The 22961-nt window shown below is 34.6% G+C and overlaps 1 protein-coding gene across 1 annotated transcript; it reads left to right on the forward strand.

Annotated features, from left to right (window-relative positions):
- The first annotated feature begins 13427 nt into the window (after window positions 1–13427).
- LOC115960792 (acyl-coenzyme A thioesterase 9, mitochondrial) lies at window positions 13428–20614 on the forward strand. The gene is made up of 5 exons (XM_031079783.1): window positions 13428–13887; window positions 14402–14573; window positions 18688–19160; window positions 19875–20003; window positions 20231–20614. The coding sequence occupies exons 1-5, from the start codon at window positions 13498–13500 to the stop codon at window positions 20390–20392; spliced, it is 1326 nt and encodes a 441-aa protein (XP_030935643.1). The 5' UTR covers window positions 13428–13497; the 3' UTR covers window positions 20393–20614.
- The last annotated feature ends 2347 nt before the right edge of the window (window positions 20615–22961 follow it).

A 22961-nucleotide genomic window follows, 5' to 3' on the forward strand; every position in this document is an offset into this window, starting at 1 on the left:
TAGAACATGTGATGACCTTTATTGCATGGTGATTTTTATTAAGTATATGTGATTGTTTTTTATTTTAATTTACAGTTCATTAATATTAGATTCTTAGTATTTTGCACTCTTTAACTCATTTGACACAAAGATTAAAGTGGATACATGGCACAAACTTAAGTGGATACATAAATTTTTGACATATGACACAAAATTGGATTCTAAATTCAAATTCCATTTTTTTTTTTGAAAACGAAGCAAATGTCATTCAATTATGCAGTGAAATACAATCCAAATACAGTGCTTCAAGAGCTATTGGGGGGTGAATCTTCTAGCCATATAATCTCAGAGTCTAGTTGGGCCGCAAACCGAGCTAAAGAATGGGCCACTGCATTGGCCCCACGTTTGACACAGCTAACAGTCAGGCTTCTAAAGCTGGCCAAAATGGCCCATTAGCATTAATTTTTGAAATATTTAGCAACAGAGCACTGTTTCGGAAATAATTAGGGAAATACCACTTTTTCGGGCCCTATAGCGGCGTTTTCCTGCAAAATTTTTTTATAAGTCCCATAACAGGTTCAAGGGGCCCTATAGTGGCGTTTTTAAGCCCTATAGTGACGTTTTTGGGCCCTATAACGGCGTTTTCCTGCAAAAGTTTTTTATAAGTCCCCATAACAGGTTCAAGGGGCCCTATAGTGGCGTTTTTTAAGCCCTATAGTGACGTTTTCGGGCCCTATAGCGGCGTTTTCGGAAAAAGTGGTACTTCCCTAATTATTTCCGAAACAGTGCTCTGTTGTTAAATATTTCAAAAATTAATGCTAATGGGCCATTTTGGCCTCTAAAGCTTGTAGCTAAAGTGCGGATATCCTTATAGATATGTCCCAATCTGGACCTGTTAACCCGTGGAGACATACATGACTTCATAACTGTAGCATTATCACCTTCAAGTACGATCTCCCTAAACCCAGCATCAACAGCAAATTCAAGGGCTTTCCGACACGCCAACACCTCGCCCTCTTCGCTGCTAGCAACGTAAGGGCCTCTTGCTGATAAGCCAGCGATAACCTCACCCATCCCGTTTCTAATAATAGCACCAAAAGCTGAGGAATATGTATTGGAGAATACCGCTACATCAAAGTTTAGCTTGAAGGTCGAGCCAGACGGTGGACACCATTTTTGCATAGAACCTGTTGATGTTGGGATAGCAAGACGACGTTGCGCCTCTCTAAACTCCTCACAGTACTCTTGTGCCCGTTTAGTTAAGCGAGTAGGATCTTGCATTTTACCACCATGCATAATTAAATTTCTTTGGTTTCATGCTAACCAACAGGGACAGAACCAGGATTCGAAGTTGGGGGGGCAAAGTATAAACACAAAAAAGTTTATGAAAATCAAAACTAACATCTACTCAAACTTTGTTGAATTCCATCCCATTTATTAACATTATAATCTCATATTTTCACAATTTGGATTGATACTGATTTAATTGGTGGTAATTTTTTGGAATTTTGTTTGAAATTTTCATGAATTGGGACATCAACACTAGAGGCAATGTTGCATTATCAACTTCAAATTATTTGTAATTTTTTCTCTTTAAAAAAATCAAATATTATAGATAATTTTCCCCTCATCAACCATTCAAATAAAAGTTTCATTATTTCCATATTATATAGCTCTATAGTTTCAAAATTTAGTCCAAAAAATAAACCAAACAAACATACCTCGCTACAACAACATTAATGTTAATAAATTATTTTCTAAAAATAGTTAATAATTTATAAAATAATTCAACAAACAAGCGTTATCAATTAATAACATTTATTACTAACCACTACACACATTTGATTCATAGTTCCTAGTCCCACAGACTTTACTTTTTTATTGCCATTTTCTAGTTTTTTTTTTATTCTTTTTATTTTTATATTTATTTTTTATCTCATTTGTCCTTATTTGACCATCTTTTTTTTCAAATTCAAGAGTCAAGACTCCATCAATATTACAAAGGATGACTTCTTAAATTAAGTACACAATGCTATTTTTTTCAGAAGGGGGGGGGGGGGCAATGGCCCCCCTCTGCCCCAATATGGGTCCATCCCTGCTAACCAACACTGCACCCAGAAAATTTCCCACTCTTCCTCAGACAACCTGAGCATCAATTCGTCAACTAGCTGTGAGAACTCCAACTGATCAATTATTCCCTTCTGCAGACGCCTCATGCTTCCTACCCAAATGTCTTGAGCCACCCCACATTCCCACAACACATGAAGAACTGATTCAGGGGCTTGTTTACAAAGTTCACAACTGTCATTATCAATAATACCTCGACGAGCTAAGTTTTCTTTTGTTGGCAACGCATTCTGACAAGCTCTCCACCCAAAAACTTTTATTTTGTTAAGAATATTTGATTTCCATTATTTTCTCCAAACCAAGTTACCCTGTGCCATCCTTGAGCTCTCTCCCAAACCATTGTTCTGTTTCGAAATCATCCTAGCAACATGATAGCCCGACTTCACAGAGTATTCTCCATCCTTTGTATGAAGCCAAATCGTAACATCCACTGCCTGTTGACGACTCAATGGGATGCGCAGGATGGCCTCAGCATCCTCTGTGTGAAACTTTGACTCAATAACCTCACGATCCCATGACTTAAACCTCCAATCAATGAGGTCAACCACGCGCCACTCCCATTCTTCCTCTACTGGTGGGTGAAGTACCATGTTTGTGGGGTGATTCAAAATCCATCTGTCCTTTGTAACACATATAAAGGAGCCATCTCCCACCCTCCAACAACATCCATTTTTCAAGATTGGCTGGGCCGCCATTAAACTTTTCCAAACAGAGGAGCTGTTTAGGACATTGTTGGCCTCTAAGAAGCTACCTCTTGGAAAGTACCTTGCCTTGAAGCATCCATACAAAAGAGACCCTTGTTCTTGAATCAGTCTCCACCCTTGCTTAGCCAACATTGCTAGATTAAAACTCCTTAGCTCTCTAAACCCCATACCTCCTTCCTTCTTAAGTTGAGACAATATATTCCAACTCTTCCAATGTATCTTCTTTTTGTTCCCAATTTGACCCCACCAAAACCTTGCACACATCGCGTTTAGTTCATCACACAGCTTTACCGACAATTGGAAGACCCCCATCATGTATGTGGGAATTGATTGAGCTACTGCTTTAATCAGCACCTCCTTACCCGCCCTTGAAAGTAACTTCCCTTTCCATCCTTGGATATTTTTCCAAACCTGATCCTTCAAAAACGAAAAAGTTTGATATTTTTCCTGTCCAATCAATGTTGGTAGGCCCAAGTATGATTCAAACCTTTCCACCTCCTTTACTCCCAAAGCAGCTTTAATACCCTCTCTTTGTGCCACCTCCATATTGCTACTAAAATAAACAAATGATTTTCCAAAATTGATGCATTGCCCAGATGATGCTGCATACAGTTGAAGAGTATCAGTAATGCATTGAACTTCCTCTTGGTTTGCCTGGCAAAATAGTAATGAGTCGTCGGCAAATAGAAGGTGTGTAATTCGAGGAGCTCTCCTGCAAAGTGAAACTCCATGCAACCTTCCTTCCTCTTTTGCTCTTGTCAGTAAAGCTGTAAACCCTTTTGCACAAAGTAGGAACAAGTATGGCGATAGAGGGTCCCCTTGTCGAAGCCCCCTAGTTGGAATTATATTGCCATATGCTTTACCGTTAATGCGGACTGAGAATGATGTTGTAGATACACAACTCATCACTCTCTCAATCCACGCTTCCGGAGAGCCCAACTTGTACATAATTTTCTCTAGAAAAGCCCACTCTACTCGATCATAGGCTTTGCTGAGGTCTAGCTTCAAAGCAAGAGCTCATTTTCTGCCTTTCTTCCTGCAATGCATACCATGGAGAGTCTCATATGCAACAAGCACATTATCAGTAATAAGGCAACCTAGTACAAAGGCACTCTGAGTAGGAGAAATCAGATTAGGGAGGATCTGTTTCAACCTGTTAGCCATGACTTTTGAGATAATTTTATAAATAACATTACATAGGCTTATGGGTTTAAAATCTGACATCCTTTCAGGCGATTTATTTTTTGGAATGAGAATAATATGAGTATAATTTAGTTCAGAGTTCATGTTACCAGAATTCAAAAAATCCAAAACAGCAGCAATCAATCATCTCCAACAATATGCCAAAATTTTTGGTAAAAAATGGCATTCCTACCGTCAGGTCCAGGAGTCTTTGTTGGTTCCATTTGGAACAATGCCACCTTTATCTCCTTTGCACTATAATCTATGGATAGGATCTCTATCATATCAGGAGTCACCTTGTGTAGCACTGCATTCAGGCATTCTTCCATCCTATCACATGAACTTGAACTAAACAAATTCTCAAAGTAATTCATCGCCACATTAGCAATATCCTCCACTTCATCCACCCAAATATTTTGTTGATCTCAAACTCCATGGATCATGTTTCTCCTCTGCCTTTGAGAGGCCTTGGAGTGAAAAAATTTGGTGTTTTTATCACTATGTTTCAACCACACAATCTGAGATCATTGAACCTAATAGATTTCCTGTTTAAGTAGCATATCATCTAGCTTCCTACTTGCTGCTAGGAATTCAGTTCTGTTTTCCTTTGTTTGCTCTGCCATGCTTAGTTCCTCCATCTGTTTTTGGAGTTTCTTGATTGCATCTGCATCAGGATGAGTCTTTGAAGAACCCTAAAAAAATAATTCGGATCCACAGTTCCTAATCCTTTCCTTAATATTGTTCATACCTGATTGTGCACTCTCATCCTTATTCCATGATTCAAGTACCATCTTCTCATAGTCATCCCACATTAACCATGACTCTTCAAACTTGAATGCTCACGGCCTTCTGTTGTACACTCTCCAATCAGATTTAGTTTGTAATACCAGTGGGCAGTGATCTAAAGCATGAGAAAAGAGATAAGTTACCGTGCTTGCTTGAAACTTCTCCCTCCACTCATCATTAGCCACTGCTCTGTCTAGCCTCTACCTAGTATTGACTGCCCCTGGCCTTTTATTATTCCATTTGTATGGGTAGCCAATAAAACCCAAGTCAACTAACTTGCAAGATTCCAACACCATTTGAAAAGCATCCATCTGTTTGAAAGGGGGAGGAAACTTGCTCTGTTTTTCAGTCGAATGTAATATGGCATTGAAGTCGCCAATACAACACCATGGTCCTTGAGCAAACGAAGACAAGTGGGATAACAAAGCCCATGATTTGTGTTTTTGGCATGCATCAGGCCATCCGTAGAAACAGGTTAGCGTCCATTCAAAGCCACCCTCCTCCACCACTCTTGCTAGAAAGTGATTGTCTATGAAGTTAATCACCTCTAAAGACTTTTGTGACTTCCACAACAAAGCCAACCCTCCCCCCGAGTTTGGCTTCTTCACTATGAGTTTGTTCTAGAACGGTAATTCTTTACAGTGAATATCGAACCCATCTTTATCTAGGTGTGTCTCCATCAAAAAACACACCGTGAGAGCATGGTCCTTCACCAATTTATGAAGGCTGCGGACTGTCCAAGGGTTCCCAAGCCCTTAGCAGTTCCAGGCTAACAATCTCATTGTGCATGGCAAGGGTGTTTCGACACCCCCGCCGTTTCAAAAATCTGAGTATCATGTTAAGTCTTGCTTTTCTTTTTCTCCATGTTTTCAATGTCGTCGTCGCTTGCGGCTTCCTGGGATTGCAAACTTCTATTTCCTAGTACATGTAAAACTTCATCTCTATTGTCTCCTCTCGGCCCACAATCCATCCTAATAATTCTTTCCAAGTGGGCTTATGTTTAGAGTCCTGAAGCCCAACTTCGTCATTGTCGCTCACGTGCTCAGCATGTAGTTTAGTTAACATGTCTCCCACGTGAACAGTGGGTGTGATAGTTGGAATTTGAGTTGAATTTGAAATCGGTTCAGCTGTGTTTATAACCGAAGATAACGGTTTCACAATACCCATAATTGCTCCATCAATCACTCCATCAATTACGGAAACATTCTCCTCACTTTCTGTGCTTTCTTGTTTTACGTTGTCGTCGTTTGTGTGACTCTTCCTTTCCGTCGGTGCCTCCGTGTGCTTCTCACCAACCACCACTACCGCCGCTCCCTAACCACCGAGTCCTTGACTCACAGTTTCACCATTTGTTTGCTTAGAGTTTGTGGGTGTTTCCTTTGGAAGGGTTCGAAACTTCCCACCAATTGCCTTCAGCCACTCCCCATACTAACAAGCCTCCTCCACACCGTTCTTCCTTGATGCATAATGCTGCGCACAATTTTTGAGATCATGCCCCATTATTCTGCAGAACGTAGGCAACCTTTCATACTTAAAATGCACCAATGTATTTTGGCCATCCGTACTACCAAGAAACGCTCTTCTCCGTAGAGGCTTGGACGTTGCTAGTGCTACCTTAACTCTCATGAAACGGTGTTGCGTATCCTGTCCAGTTCTTTTTTCCACTTCAAAAACTTCGCCCATCTGTTTGCCAATCTCTATAGCAACTTTGGGAGAGACCATATTAGATGGAGCTCCCTATATTTGAATCCATAAAGCCACCAAATCAAATTTTACATTGGCTGCCATCATCACTGGTTGCCACCGCCTTAACATTAGCACTTGATTATCGAATGACCAAGGGCCTCCTCTAACCACCCGATCCAATTCAAACTCTGACTTGAACTGGAACTGGAACAAGTTGGAGCCCACTTCCACAATCTGAACTCCATCTCCCAAACCCCATGCCCTTCTCAACGTACTTTGAGCCGCCTTCCTGTTAAAAGACTTGCAGGTAAGAAACTTCCCAATAAGACTCTGTGCACAACTATCTATTTCCTCCTTTTGGCCTTCCTCCGAAATCGGTATCACTTCCACCTCATCCAGTGTTAGTTTCATCTTGTCCAAACTATGGATCACTTTGTCAGCCATTGGAAATGTAACAGGAACGTTCCAATAAGAGAATAAGGGAAAAAAAAAATGAAAAGGCAAACCCTTAGTTAAACTAAGGGAGAGGGTAATCTCGCAAGGGTCACGAGATAGAGAGAGCTCCTATGTGAGGAGAGAAACACGTCTTTTTTCTCAAATTCAAATTCTAATTGAACTCTCTCTCAGCTTTACCTATTAATATATATATATATATATATATATTAATTTGTGTTATAAAAATTATAAAGGCCAAGAGGGTGGTGCAGTTAGTTTATTGTCCTGATAGTATTGGCAGTGGTTGCAATTGTTGGTGCTAGTGCTACTCACAATAAAGAAGAAAACGAAGCACTCCAATGAGACAGCTTTGGTGCCACTTTCAAATCTCTTATCTATTAGTTGCTCACTTCTCCTTCCTTTTCGTCTTCCTCACTTTTTAAATGTTGCTCAATATTTTCTATTGGTTATGCCGTTGTGATTGCTAGTCTTTTTTGAGTTAGGGATTTTTTTTTTTTTTTTGGTTTCTAGTAAGGGATAATGGTGACTATATTGAACTGGGTTATTAAACTCAAACCTTTTTTCTTTTATAGAAATGAAACGATGACAATATTTTCATAACAAATCATAAGTGACAAATTATTATCAATAGCTGAAAATGTGATATTAGTGGTGGACCAAGATTGTAACAAATAACAGTCTATCACTTAAGATTTGTTGTAAAACTATAATAGATGTAGCATTCCTCTACCTTTAAAAAAAAAAAAAAAAAATTATGGTCTAGTGGTAGTCCGCATGGAAATCTAATGGAATAAAAAAATCATTTTCCATTATCACTGTTAATCATGTCAGCTTTTTCCATCACTATTAACTAATTATTGAAAATACATGTTTAGATATCTAGTATAGCTTATTAAGTGATTAACTAGATGTTGGAAAAACATGGTTTGTATCTCATACAAAACATACGCAGTGGAAAATTAACAGATCTACTTCATTCGTAATTGATAACATGCACTAAAAAAAAAAAAAAAAAATGTCTAGTGGTAATGGAAATCTAATGGAATAAAAAAATCATTTTCCATTATCACTGTTAATCATGTCAGCTTTTTCCATCACTATTAACTAATTATTGAAAATACATGTTTAGATATCTAGTAGCTTATTAAGTGATTAACTAGATGTTGGAAAAACATGGTTTGTATCTCATACAAAACATACGCAGTGGAAAATGATCTACTTCATTCGTAATTGATAACATGCACTATGTAAATTTCTGAATTCAAGAACAAGAGAGCGTACCTTGGTGTGGTGAAATTCAAAAACCAATGATTAGAAATACTTGGGAACATTTTTTATCTTCACTCCAATTCCACTAACGCCCAAGAAGTGTGGTCTCTCAATCAGTTTTCAATAGAGAATAAGAGAAAGGGAAAATTGGGCTCACATACACACCATTTTATAGACTTACAACTTGTTACAAAATTCTATATGTTTCTCCCTTAAAATCTAACTGATTATCTAATTGGTCTAACCTTTTGGGTCATTCCAATTGGGCTTAAGTATGTGGCCTGGATTAGGACCAAAAGAGAACAAATAAGACTCTAGCTCCAATGGGCCGTGAGCTTTTCTGTCAACTCTTGATAAGTCCAAAGTCACCATTAATTATATTTAATACCACTATATAAATATAATTGCACTCCAGTCCTTATTTATAAATTATATCCCAAGACTTTATTGTACATGCAACCCCTTCATAACATATTCATAGTAATACAAAACCATGAATGTAGACTACCACTTTGAAGATTACTACATCTTAATTCCTTGAGTACCCAGTTTAATCCTTTAAATTATTCATCATATATTTATAAAATCCTTTAGTAACTCCTTACTAAAGTGGTTAGGCGTAACACTCTGAATTACCAAACCCATTAAATTTATCTCAATGAAATATTTTATATCTCCGTTAAGAGATTATGAATTCCATCTTGAGAATATATGTTCTATCAACACTAAATGTGGCTACCAACATACTAAGGTTTTGATCGTGACTTTAAATCTCACTCTTGATATATCAAAGCAACCTACACTTCATGATTAGGTTCATTATTCTCTCAGGATTAAAAGTTCATGTAAATATAAGTCGTGAGATTTATTATTCATTTTTTTTAGAGAGAGAATTTCAAATTATGGCATCCACTTCTGATAATAGCCATTTATCATCAGACCAAGACACCAATAAGTTTTTGGTGTAGGCGGAGATCAAATCTCAGATCTCTTATTCAACTATCAAAGACTTTATCAGTTGAGTTAACTAGAACCCACAAATTTATTATTCATTTGACGGTCGTTAGGAGAATAATAAATCTCACAACGATCCAGTTCAATATATCTTAACTCTTAAAACATATCAACATACCAACTAGAATTCTCCACTTCCATGATCAAGACAAATCATCTTAGTTAATATGTTATGGTCTTCACAAATGAAATGCCCAATTTAATCACCGACAACAAACTAAATTTTGAGTTTGCAAAGAATTTGTAATTTATATTTTCTGTGACTAAATCATATAAATCACATACTATGCATCTCATGGACTATATGATAATGTCTCAATATTCATATTACCATTATTTTAGATAATAATAAAAACAACTTTATTAATTACAAGATAATGTCATACATAGCATCATACAATAGGATTTGAGGGCACTAATCCTAACACTAAATCCAAATTAAATTGCAATATATAACGACTTACAAAACTTCTAGTTATGCAATGTACATGTACTTGAGCGTCCTAGCAACAAACTTATAACGACCCAAGGAAAAGCGCTAGTCACATTTGCGCTATACCTCAAAAGAACTAGTCACAATTGAGGCTCCTTGTAGTTAATAAAGCCCAGTTCAATCCAGTAAATACCAATATGGGACTCATCACACACCTATACACATCACACAATCAATCAAATTAGACATCACAAAACTGCATTAGACATTTTTCTTCATGGTCTCCAAACACTAGTCAAGTACGCCAAGCACAAGTCCAATCTCTCAAATACTCCAAGGCCTCTTGTTAATAAAGCCCAGTTCAACCCAGTAAATACCCAATGTGAGACTCATCACACACCCACACACATCACACAATCAATCAAATCGGGCATCACAATACTGCATTAGACATTTTTCTTCATGGTCTCCAAACACTAGTCAAGTACGCCAAACACAAGTCCAATCTCTCAAATACTCCAAGGCCTCTTGAAGATTTCTAATGTCTTTGTGGTTTTCCAACAATCCAAATCACTCAAGGCTACATACGCTCAATATTTTGGTGACATTCTCCTCTCAAAGATGGTCAATGGGAGAGGGTAAAGGTATGAAAGAATACAAGAACTTCTCTTTAAAAGGTACACTAGCCTCCTACCTTCGTTCTAGATCAATTAGGGTTTTATTTTCGTGCATATAAGGGTTATAAATCAAAGGTTGGATGGCTGCACTCAAACTTCAAAACTAATATGAAACATCTTTTGGGCAAGAGTGGAATAGTGGACAGTGGAGTGAACTGCTCTGTGGCTCTATTCTTGTCTGCTTGCTTGACAACTCGATTGGCCAAACTTCATCTTCAATTGACTCAATTCTTTAGAAGCAACAACTTCAACTTTCCGCTCGTTTCTTCTTGAAAACCCAAACCATAAATCAATTGACTTACATGAAAAATATTTTGCAATTGCCCCAAAAATTTTAACACGTAATTTGCCAATACTTAAATGATCCTAACAATTATTATTAATAACCAAGAATTTTCTACCCTTTTTTTTATTTAATTCGATAGTTGAAAAATAGAGATTTAAACTCTAGATGCTTCGATAGATACATCAAGTAATACCAAACAATTGATTGAGGTATCCAAAAAAAATTGTATCTCAATGGACATTTTATGGTCTTCTCAATAGAAATATTCAAAAATAAAACACTACATCAAGTGAGATACATCATCATTGCTAAAGAAAAGTTAAAGTTAAAGATGCAGGTAGTTTTTGGACTTGCCACCCAATCTTTGTTCGAAATTCTTCTAGCCACACCATTAAAGCCAGACATGATTTACGCATTTCATGTCAGCATTTTTTTTTTTTTCCATGTCAGCATTCGAGCTACTTGATTTGCGCATGTGATGTCAGCATTCACATCGGCTTGTATATATATATATATATATATATATAATTGATATATACATAATATACATTATTATGTACACTAAACTAATTGATTTGGTAGCCTAAGATAAGGTCGATAGTTGGTTGATCCTAAAGCCACCTTTTTGGATTATTAACTCTGATAACGATTTGACACTAGTTTATATTAGTGTACCACATGCATCAAATAAGTAATTATTATCAATGTTCAATTATTTGACACTATATGCAATTTTAAACTCACTCATATGATCAACTTGATTTCCTCATGTGATGCTACCATTGGAGCAACTCGAATTTGCATTTTATATATACACCAGATCGAGTTATTGATTAGGTAGGCTAAGCTCAGTATTTTATCCCAACCTTACTAGAATTCGAAAATTTTATGAGGTATTTTAGAGGGACAGTTGCATGATATTCCATTTTTCGTTTTATTCTTTCATATTTACGATGAACTTTATTAATCATGCATTTAATTACTTCCAGACAGTTTCTAATAAGTACTCATAGAATTGGAAACCCAGACCCTCATAAACATTTTTGCTTGAGTGAGAAGCCAGAGTCTAAAGCCTGCCCACCTCACACAGGGTGTGTCACATTTATTTCTACGGTGGGTTTCTCTTTAATCAATGGTCTTTTCTTTGAGAGGGAATTGGGGCAGAGGGAATGGGCATAATAATTATAATAATAATGGTCTTTTCTTTGTTTTTGTTTTTGTTTTTTTTTTTAATTCAGTTGAGATTTCATTTTTTGTGTTGGACCCGCCACGTGAATAATGCATTCTTCCTACCCTACCAGCACTATTACTATTGATGCATCCATATAATGAAGGCATCGCACTCAGCAGAATATCTGTTTGTGTAGTAACATTGTTCCAATTTTATTGGTTGCCCTCACGGTGACAGAGTGACCTATCTAATTCATATTACACAGTGTTTATTGCACCCAATCAACTTCTCACTGTATATGTTACACACAGATAGGGCCCGTTTGGTAGGATATTTCTAATAACGTTATTGTTTTGTGAAAATATGTGTAGGTGAAAAAATGTATAAAAATACATATAATGTAGTTGAAAACTGCTGTTTAAACAACAGTACTCCAACCACTATTTTTACAAGAGAAAATGCTACTGTTCACACTCCAACCAGTTCTCGAAACACAAAACTTTTCTAAATTTATTTTGAAGTTGCTACAGTGCTTCTCTACAAATAAAGAACATTGTAGCAATTACTGTAGCTTCTCTATACAATATTCTCCCTTAAAATAATGCCCGGTTGAATAAAAAAAAATTCTTTCTCTCTCGTGCTTCTCTATCTCAACGGTAATATACCACAATCAAAACAAAAACACAAAACCCAATCGAAATATTTGAAACACAAAAACAATCTTTCTCATAAGCCTAATGAAATTTGAACAATTAAACAAAACTAATCAAACCAGAACAAAAAAAAAAAAAAAAAAAAAAAAAAAAAAAAAAAAAAAAAAGCCATGTAGAACGCCGATCTCCACTTCTCTGCCCATGATCTATGTGTGTATGAGAGAGAATTTGTTTGTGTGAGATAGAGGGAGAGAGTGTTCTAGAATCAAGTAGAAATAGAAAAAAGTAAAAAGAGAGAGAGAGAGATAGGAGATTGCTGAAGAAATGACCAAAATGAACTAGAAAAAGAAAAGAAGGTAGATAGAGGAAAGAAGTGGGATACGTGTGTGGTGGAGAAAAAACCAAGAGAGAAAAAAAAAAACAAAAAAAATGTATGGATGACAAATGGTGTGAAGGAAAAAATAATATAAAAAATAAGAAATTACAATTAAGAAATAATATAAAAAATAAGAAATTACAATTAAGAAATACTACCGCAATATTTTCACAATAAATCTTAAGTAATAGATTGTTATTAGCTAATATTGGTGAGTAAAAAAATAATTTCAGTGGAGAGTTCAAATTAGAAGTAGTAACAACTTTTTACATAAGATTTTGATGTGATTCTTGTGAAAGTATTGCGAAAAATATTGTGGATAAAACACTTTTCATTAGAAAAATATAATTGTTGGGAATGAATATAGAAAGAATAAATGATGATAAAAAAAAGAATAAAAAATGAATGAAATAATAATATTTAAATAAGATAGAGAATGAGATAGAAAATCTATTGAAAAGTGTATTTAAAAAAATAAATAGCTAAAATGTGAAAGTCACTGTTCATTCTCAGTAAAAAAATTTGGAGAATCTGCTGGAGATAAACTAAAGTGGAATCGTACACGTCGGTGTGTAATACTAACACTCAGCCACATTATATATGTTTGCTTTCACTCTCACATCCCATTTGTGACTTCTCCACACAAAACTAATCTAAAACCCGGTGGTGTTTCTTTGAAAGGAAAAACCAAATATTCCATGGATTTGAATTCCTCTCTTTCTTCTAACACCATTCCTGTTGTCTCAACTTTGACTAAGCCCACTGAGGATGCCAAATCTTCTCCTACTTCTTCTTCTGAGGTGCACAAGCCCATTAGCTATTGGCCAGGAGTGTACCATTCACCAGTGACAGATGCATTGTGGGACGAGAGGGTGAGCATCAATGAGAGGCTATTTGACATACCAGACGATGCCCCTCCTCCTACTGAATTGCTCACAAGAACTCCCTCAGAGAGTCGCACCACCATTGTCTATGCTTTCTCATCCGACTCCACCTTGAGAGAGCAGTATAAGGATCCATGGAATGAGTTCAGAATTGGAAAGTTGCTCGAAGACCTTGATGCCTTGGCTGGCACCATCACTTTCAAGGTCTCTCTCTCTCTCAACATTTTACCACTTGTTTGATTATTGGAATTTAACACTTTGGGTAGTATTGCTTCAAATTTACTTCTCTCGAATGAGATGTTTTTGGGTTCAAGTGATCCAGTAGTGATAAAATCTTTGTGGTGACTTAAAAAACAAAGTTGCTATATTGTGTGGCGGATCACATTCATTTGTATGTTAAAAGCTGGAAACATGTCAAGGTAAGTGATTCCCTCAATATTTTACCACATGTACTGGAATTTTACACTTCATTAGGAAATTCTTGAAATTTACTTCTCTCAAAGGGGTTAACTTGTGTGCATAGTTGATCATTTTCATGTTAAAAGCTGGAAATTTGTAATGAAATTTTAGGTCCATTTGGGAATAGTTTATTTAACTAAAACTGAAATTTTTTTTATTGAAAATGCTGTAGAAAAAAACTAAATAATATAGTAAGATTTATAAATAGTATCTTATATAGTGACTTGTTTGTTTGTTTGTTTGGTGTGGGATTAAATAGCATTGTTCGGATGATGATATCACAACAAGGCCTCTCATGCTAGTCACAGCTTCTGTGGACAGGATCGTGCTGAAGAAGCCAATAAGTGTTGACAAAGATCTCAAAATAAGTGGTTCTATCATATGGGTTGGCCGCTCCTCAATTGAGATTCAAATGGAAGTCATAACTCAAGGTAATGTAATACGGAAAATGAATAGAATACAGTTTGAGTCTTTGAGATCTACAGCTATAATTTTTAAATACACCTTCTTATGTTTAAATATTACTTAAATAAAATTTAGTTAATATTCTATATTAATTTTAAAAAAATTTAAAATCCATCATCATTACTTTTAAAATTACTAATTTCCATAATGAAGATTGAGTTGCATATATATTAATCCATAATTTTCTTTAGGAAAATGGTAAAACAGTTACAAATTGTATTTTCTTTTTGTATTTGAATTATTTTTTATAATTGATGACACATTAATTTGTAAGATTTATATAATATAATTTATAATATCTCTCACATCAATATATTTTTTGGGCTTTTCTTAAAAGTGGAGGAAAAAAATGTACAAATTACAAATTTGGGGAAAAAAAAAAAAAAAAACACTTTCTCCCTTTTATTTATGGGTTAGTTCACAATTATCATCCTAAACTACAAAATCAAAAATTAATGTTTTGAAAATGAGTAAATACCCCTACTTTATTATAGAATCTTTTGATTCTTGGAATATTTCACAATAAAATTATTAAAGTACTTTTGAGATGGCAAATGCAAATGACCCAACGTTGAGACAAAATTAACTCAAAAAAATGTTTATTAATAGAAGAAAAAACTACTTAATTTATTAAAATAAATATTTGATTAACATAATATATATAAGCAAAATAATAATTGAAAATAATCAATAAATAAATTATCATTAACATATGAAAATATAAGATAAAGCTAAATATAAGATATTCCAAAAAATCATTTGAATACTTAAAAAGTAAAATGAAAAAAAAAATTAACTAAGAAGTATTAGCTAATCATATTCACGAAAGTTTTAGAATGTTCTATGTAGGCCTTGATTTTATTTCAAAGATCTTATATGACATTGTTATTTTGAATTAACTAAGAAAATATTAATGTTTGTTTTTCCTATCTTCGATTTATTTCTGACTATCAAAGGATTTTTTTTTTTTTTTTAATTATAAATAACCTTAAAAATTCTATAACAATGTAATAAAAATTTGAAAAAAAAAATATATGTAAAATTGAGCACGTTAATTAGGAGATAATAGTATAATATATCATAAGAATTTTTTTTTTTTTTTCCCTTCTTCACTATACTAGAGAAGTCAAAATTTATTTTATTTTTTTAAAATTAAGCTTGAAATTGTTGAGATTTTAAATTTGAAATATTAATATAATTCAACACGTACGTTCATTACAATTCAGTCCTTAACTATTAGGTCATTTGCATTTCTCTCTCAAGCATATTTAGTAATTTCCCTATGAAATATTCTATGAATCAAAAAAGATTCCGTTATGTGTTACTAAAGTTGGGGGGTATTTGCTCATTTTCAATAGTTAAATGTGAGCATTGCTCGATTTTAGAATTTAGGGAGAGAAATGAAGATAAAGGGTGCAAAATGCTTTTTTTACTCTACATATTTTTAGGAAAAATTTACACTTTTCACCCTAAATTATACTCAAAATAACATTTTATAACCTAAACTAATGAAAAGCACGATCGACCCTGTAAATCAAAAACTTTGTTATACTTAATCCTTTTCTATTCATTTTGCTATTAAATTAAAAGAAAATTATAGACAGTGAATCACATGTGAGTTTGTGCCGGTAGTGGTTGTCGGTGTTGTTGCGGCAGTGGTGGCTGTGCCGCTGTTGTTGAGGATGAGGATGATAGGGAGTAATTATTAATATATTATTTTAATGTGTAGTAAATATTATTTTAATGTATAGAATTGAAGTATAGAACATCTGATAAATGGTATTTTGTAAAATGATGTGTTAAAATGATAAAGTAAGTTTTTAATGTGTTAAAATGGCATTTTTTATGAGAGAGCTGGTGGAAATGCTCTAATACCTAAAAGTAAAAGACCAATTACCCATCCATCTCTCTCAGTCCGCCATCTATTTGTTTACCAAAAATATTGAAGAAGAGAAAGAAGATTTTTTAGAAAATCTCTAGAAAATACGAATAAACAATTTGCTTTCACTTACAATCTTTATATGTAGAGTCATACTTGAAATCAACCACAAACACAACACGGCTACTTACACCATGAAATCATAGCAATCACACACACAGAAACTTAATTACACAAGACCATTTCATACTTTCAAAATCCTTTCAGATTTTCAAATTTTCATACATATAGAATATACGTTTCACCAAAAAAAAAAAAAAAATACCCTAAATGCAAAAGCAAACTTATAAATACATTCCACTATTTACCACATACATATTGATATAATACATTACCCAAACACTGATATTGCAGAAGTCAGAAAAAAGCACACATGATACTCTTTTAGAAGGAACAGAAACTTAACTAATAGTTTCTGATCATGAACCACGAATCCACAAGAGGTCCCTTGACTTATGAATAAGTTATTAATAATAATCGGTATTGCCTTTAGAGGCTATAATATGTTTAAATAATAAAATAAAATAAAACCTATAGTAACTAAATGACTAGAAAAATCTTCAAAACCCTAATTTGACTAAACAACATTAACAACACCTAAAAATAACGAAATAATAACTCTAAACTTAAAATAACAAATATTACATAAAAATACTAAAATTAATATATTATAAAAATTAAATAGTAGATTTTGTTCTACATCATACAACTTGCATGAGGGACGGAACAAGAAATTTAGTTTAGGGGATGACAAGCCACGAGACATGAACTCAAAAAAAAATTTATAATTTAATTTAATAATGAAAAATAGATTAAAATTTGGAGTTTGAGAGCTTTGGTAAAGAGAGCTGATGTTTAATTTAAGACTTAAGAGAGGGGTATTTCGGTCATTTTATGTAAGCCTAGTGGGCTCTAAGGCAGTGGGTGTCGCGTGAATATCATTTTAGGTAAGCCTAGTGGGCTCTAGTGCATGGGCTCTATACGCATACTGATCATGCTAATGCTATTATATATTCAGAAACTGTGGACAAATTAAATCTGAATTTCTTTTCACCTCTTTTGCAATCAATTAATCAAATCCTTCCCTTTCCCTACCAAAACTGTGACTATTCTTGGAACTCTATCTACAAGTACACTGTGTCTCGACCTGTCCTACATCACTTACACTTCAATGTCCTTCAGGAGTACATATGATGAGTGCTGATAATAACCTTCAGTGACACAACACAACATCTTCACTTAGGTCTTCACTACATATTTGTTCAGATATGATGAGTGCTGCTAATACTTTAGGCCAGTTTGCTTAATTCACTTACATGATTTGAATCATCAATATTGCTGGAATCACCTAAAATTTACTCCATTAAAACATAGCTAGTCATAGGATCTATCATAAGACTTTAATCCATTTATCTTTAATAAGTCAACAATAAGTACACTAAAGCAGTAAAGCACATTTTTTCTAAACTGACCTATTTCGATATTACGAGGTATAACTAGGTCTTTGGTCTTGATTGTATTCATCTTTTTTAATTTTCTTTCAAATAAAATGCCCATTTTATTTAATTTGTTTTGTTCTATTAGGTTTGCTCCCTTCTTTCTATAAGCATTGACATAGTTTGGCATTCTGAGTCTAAAACTATGAAATTCATAGGTTGATTACTTTTGTATACTTCTCCTTAGCAGCATCATGACCTATGCAAACAATATAATCCAAGAATGAAGGAAACTGGAGGAGTAAATAATTCCAATCTACAGAATAAGGATGGTACTCACAACTGATGTCCAACCTATTAAATTATTAATACAAAAGAGGAGTGATCTTACCTAGGGCTTAGTGGGGAAAAAAAAAACATTAGTGTAGTTGACCCCAATTATTTGGGATTAAGGCTGGCCTAAGTTGAGTAGTTATAAAATCATTTTAATTTCCTCAATCATTTACAAGAAATTATGCTTTCCTTGTATGTTTTAATAATCTTGGAATTCACCTCCTCCTCATATGCATACTAACTTAACTCCTAAGAAACCATGCAAAAAGCGTGAATTCTTCTTCAAACAAATGAGAACATTATTCTGCCTAGACAATTGTAGACCTATGTGCACAAAGATGACCATTATCTGATTTACTACATGTTTGTTAGGTGAGGGCCCGGATGATTCAGACTCGGTAGCTCTGACTGCCAACTTCATCTTTGTGGCCCGCGACTACAAGACTAACAAAGCTGCTCAAGTGAACCGGCTCACACCAGAAACTGAACAGGAAAAGTTCCTTTATGATGGAGCGGAAGCAAGAGATAAAGTGAGAAAAATGAAGAGGGGAGAAGATAAAAAGCAAAGTGATAAATCGGAGGTGAATAGATTAGAAGCTTTGTTGTCTGAAGGCAGGATTTTCTGTGACATGCCAGCCTTGGCCGACAGAGACAGCATTCTTCTGAGGGATACACGACTCGAAAATGCTTTGATATGCCATCCACAACAGAGAAACCTCCATGGACGAATCTTTGGAGGGTTTCTGATGCACAAAGCATTTGAATTGGCTTTTTCAACGGCTTATGCCTTTGCTGGAATAGTTCCTTCCTTTCTGGAAGTTGATCATGTTGATTTCTATAAACCTGTGAGTACCATCATCCTTTCTTTTGAGACAGCATTTCTTCCCCTTTCTGATTTCATTTGTGTGGTTAGTTTAGGATGCTTATCCTAATAGTCAGGACGTATACAAGAGAAGCCCCACAAAAAATTAATACTAACTCCTGAAATGGAGTGTAAAGAAAACCTATGAAAGATGAACATGTAATATATATCAAGAAGCCATTTAATTAAAAAGTGAGAATAAGAACAGAATCTTCATATGAGATGGAGTTTTGCTTGGGTGCAACTAATGCTCTCAAATCAAACACATCATGGCACACAAGGGAGTAGCATTCCAAATACACTTTTCTTATCTACGACAACACCCTTTCCAGCAAGTGTACAACTCAGCCACTGTCCTTAGAATCAACCATAATTAGATAAAGATGGAATGGTGGAAAGGAGTACATATGGCCAACCCCATTTAGATGATGAGGAGCCTAGTCCAAATTAATTAGTATTAAGGCTTGAGTTAAGTGTTTCTTGTATTTGCAAATAAATGACGCCACTTTTTTATTTTAAGAACCAAAATTTGGGGGATTTAGATTGTACTCAAGAGCCCTGCAAGATTGATTCTACCTTGCCCAAAATGTATTAGCACTACCATGTTTTGGCTACCATTTTGGCATTCAGCCTACATGTGACATGAATAACTTTGTACATATCTAGAGACAATTTATTATATATGTTTGTCGAACAGGTGGATGTTGGAGATTTCCTGCGTTTCAAATCATGTGTTCTTTACACAGAACATGACAATCCTGATCAGCCTCTAATCTATGTTGAAGTTGTTGCTCACGTTACGAGGCCTGAGATGAGGTCTAGCGTGGTAAGTCCTAGCAAACTCCGCTTTCAAACAACAAAAAAGTTGATTTGTACTTATATAGAATGATGTTATGACTCTTATATTACCTTAGAAAGAGTAATTGTAGAAGGCTTATAATATCCTTTTCTGCACTATCCACATGAATTTGAGCTTCAGTTCATAATGGCTGTTTAAAAATTTCCCTTTATTGATTGCATATCTTTTGTCTGTTCCTGTATAATCTGAAACAGGTGTCAAATACTTTCTATTTTACTTTCACTGTTCGTCCTGAGGCAAAAGCCCCAAAGAATGGATTTAGGCTCAGGAACGTTGTTCCAGCAACAGAGGAAGAAGCTCACCGTGTTCTAGAGCGCATGGATGCTGAGGCCCTGCAGAGATCACAGAGCATTTAAATGTACAGCAAACCATTCAAGGCAACTAGTAGTAACTATGCCAATTCTGGTTGAAAGTTTGTAAGACTCTAATTATATTAAAGAAAGATCAGAAACAAAGGTGAGATGGAGGGCTTTTTATTGTAAACCAGTGTCAAGTACTCTGTGTAATGGGTGGAATATATCTTCCATTGCGTTTGTATGTGCTTTGAGCAAGGTCTGTTGGTAAGTGTTTATATGTTTTGTATTGTTGTAATGGCAAGGTGCCCCGCCGTGTTCGGAGTTTGGGGGAGTGTACTTGTTTGCAATAGGGCAGTATGCCGTGTTTTGAAGTCTTTCTTCTAGTATTGATGTTGTTGCAGTGTGTCCTGTTCTGTTTGAAGGTTGTTCTTCAAGTGTGTTTTTATTAATAAAATTACTTATTTATCAACAAAAAAAACTTGTAGGTATATATATATATATATATATTTCCCTTTTAAAATAGTAAAATGAGAGGTATGTAAGTTTATTGCTCCAATGATATTCTATGAGGTCATTAGACCCACCCCATTCCAGCAACAATGACGGCTCAAGGAATTTTTTTTAGGGTAGTCATTAAGAAACTTAAATTATATAAAATTTAATAAAAATTAAAAAGAGAACATACATTGACAAAAAAAACACACACACACACACAAATAAATAAAATCTAACAATTTCCTTCTACAAATTTTTATTTTATTTTTTTAGAATCATTACATAATAGTCTCATTATCAATGTTGCAAATTACATCTCTTCAAAAGTTTAATTAAATAAAATTTTTCCTGGACTCTTTATTTTTATTTGCAAGGACTTAATATATTGTTAAAGGGACCAAAGTTTAAGAACAAAATTTGGCTACAAACTTAGTTGTAGTCACTCTCACTAAATGAATTAACGTTGTTACGTATTTTGAAAATCTAATTTATGAATTGCATGTTCTCTATGTTCTTAAAACATGTCAAAATTTCGTGCCAATCGGATATTATTTACCATTCGATCCATAAAATTATTTTTTATGTATAATTTTAGACTACAAAAATTTGAAATTTAAATATTTGATTGACGACATAGATATTGATTTTTTATCTTCTTGAAATTTTGCAAGTATAGAGGATTTAAGAAGAAAATGTAATGAAATGATAGATTTGTTAAAATTTACATTCAATAAAAAAAATATATATTGAATAGAGTTGTAGCCTTAGGCAATGTTTGGATCCACGTTTAACCACGTTTGCGTCTGCATTTGTTATAAATTGCTGGGTTTCTGTTTTTTTTTTTTTTTTTTTTTTTCACGCGTTTTGTTTTGGAGTATTGCGGTTACTGTTCAATGAACAGTAACCGCAAATGTTGACTTTCTGCCGTGAACAGTGCACATATGCACTGTTCACGGACCCACAAATTACACTTTTTATCAACTTTTTCATTAAAAATGGGTCCCACAGTACTATTCACACATTTAAAAATTATTTTGCTATAGTGTTTTCAGTTTTCAGTTTCACCAAAATAAGTTCTATCCAAACACACCCTTAGTCTACAACCAAGCTTGTTTCCAAATTTTGTCCAAAATTTCATTATATTGGACCTAAAAAAAATTTAGGGTGTCACAAAGTTTTTTTAATGATAAAAAAAATCATAAATTTTTAAAATTTATACATAACAATTGTTTTTTTTTCTAGGTCAGGGTGGTCCTATGACCACCTTGGACTCTATGTGAAGCCTTCCTTGCATTCCAGCAGGCAAAATTCATTCTCAAAATAATAGAAAGATGCAAACTTACCTCCAAGGTGGTGGAAAAGGAAACAAGAAGAATAAGAAGAAAGGGATTAGATCAGGAGAGGCTATATCAGGAGACACTACCTTCATTTGTGCTTGAGTATCCATATTTTCTAGGGGTTACAGGAACATTCAGTTGAATTACCTTCCCCATGTATCCTAAGGAACTACTATATCAACAATGTCACAATTAAAATTGCACTATTTCCTCCACTATGCTATCTTAGAATGCAACATGACATCATCTGCATCTGCCTTGGTTGAGTTACCACTGTTCTCAACCAGACCTAAAGCTGCTACGTCAATCAATCTTTCGTGTTTTATCAACAAGCTACCATTGCTCATCTTCTTCAGGCTTCATTGCACCTTCCTGAATTTTGCCAAAACTGCTACTACTGTCTCTCCCTTATTGCCTTTTGAAGTAGCATGCCCCAAAACTATGTATTTTGTGCACAAATATGAATTTGATTCATAGTTCACCCTAAGAGTGACCCACTCATCATTCTCACACTTCAAGTCAAAGGAATGATTTATTTCCCTCTGATCTTAATAAAACACCTTCCTTGAGAAGTTGTTGAGCATTATTTCCCTTGCCCTCCCCAAATTACAAGAATACAACACTTAGAATATATTCCTGCTTCCAGCCCCCAAGTCGCAATTATCAGTCTTCTCCTCTTTGTTGCACTTGATTCTTACTTGATTAGTATCTAAGACAATATGCTTTTCTTTCTTACTAAACATCATGTTCCACTCATGGTCACCATTTTATGCTTGCTCAAATTCCTTTTTCCAAAG

This window comes from Quercus lobata, chromosome 9, assembly GCF_001633185.2.
Source record: "Quercus lobata isolate SW786 chromosome 9, ValleyOak3.0 Primary Assembly, whole genome shotgun sequence".
Taxonomy (NCBI): Eukaryota; Viridiplantae; Streptophyta; class Magnoliopsida; order Fagales; family Fagaceae; genus Quercus; species Quercus lobata.

What these genes read in the sequence shown, in the direction of transcription:
- LOC115960792 (XM_031079783.1), top strand. Translation starts at nt 13,498, where the DNA reads ATGGATTTGAATTCCTCTCTTTCTTCTAACACCATTCCTGTTGTCTCA. An exon ending in ATGTTGATTTCTATAAACCT is followed by an intron (nt 19,161 to 19,874) that starts GTGAGTACCATC and finishes TTTGTCGAACAG; the next exon opens with GTGGATGTTGGAGATTTCCT. An exon ending in CTGAGATGAGGTCTAGCGTG is followed by an intron (nt 20,004 to 20,230) that starts GTAAGTCCTAGC and finishes AATCTGAAACAG; the next exon opens with GTGTCAAATACTTTCTATTT.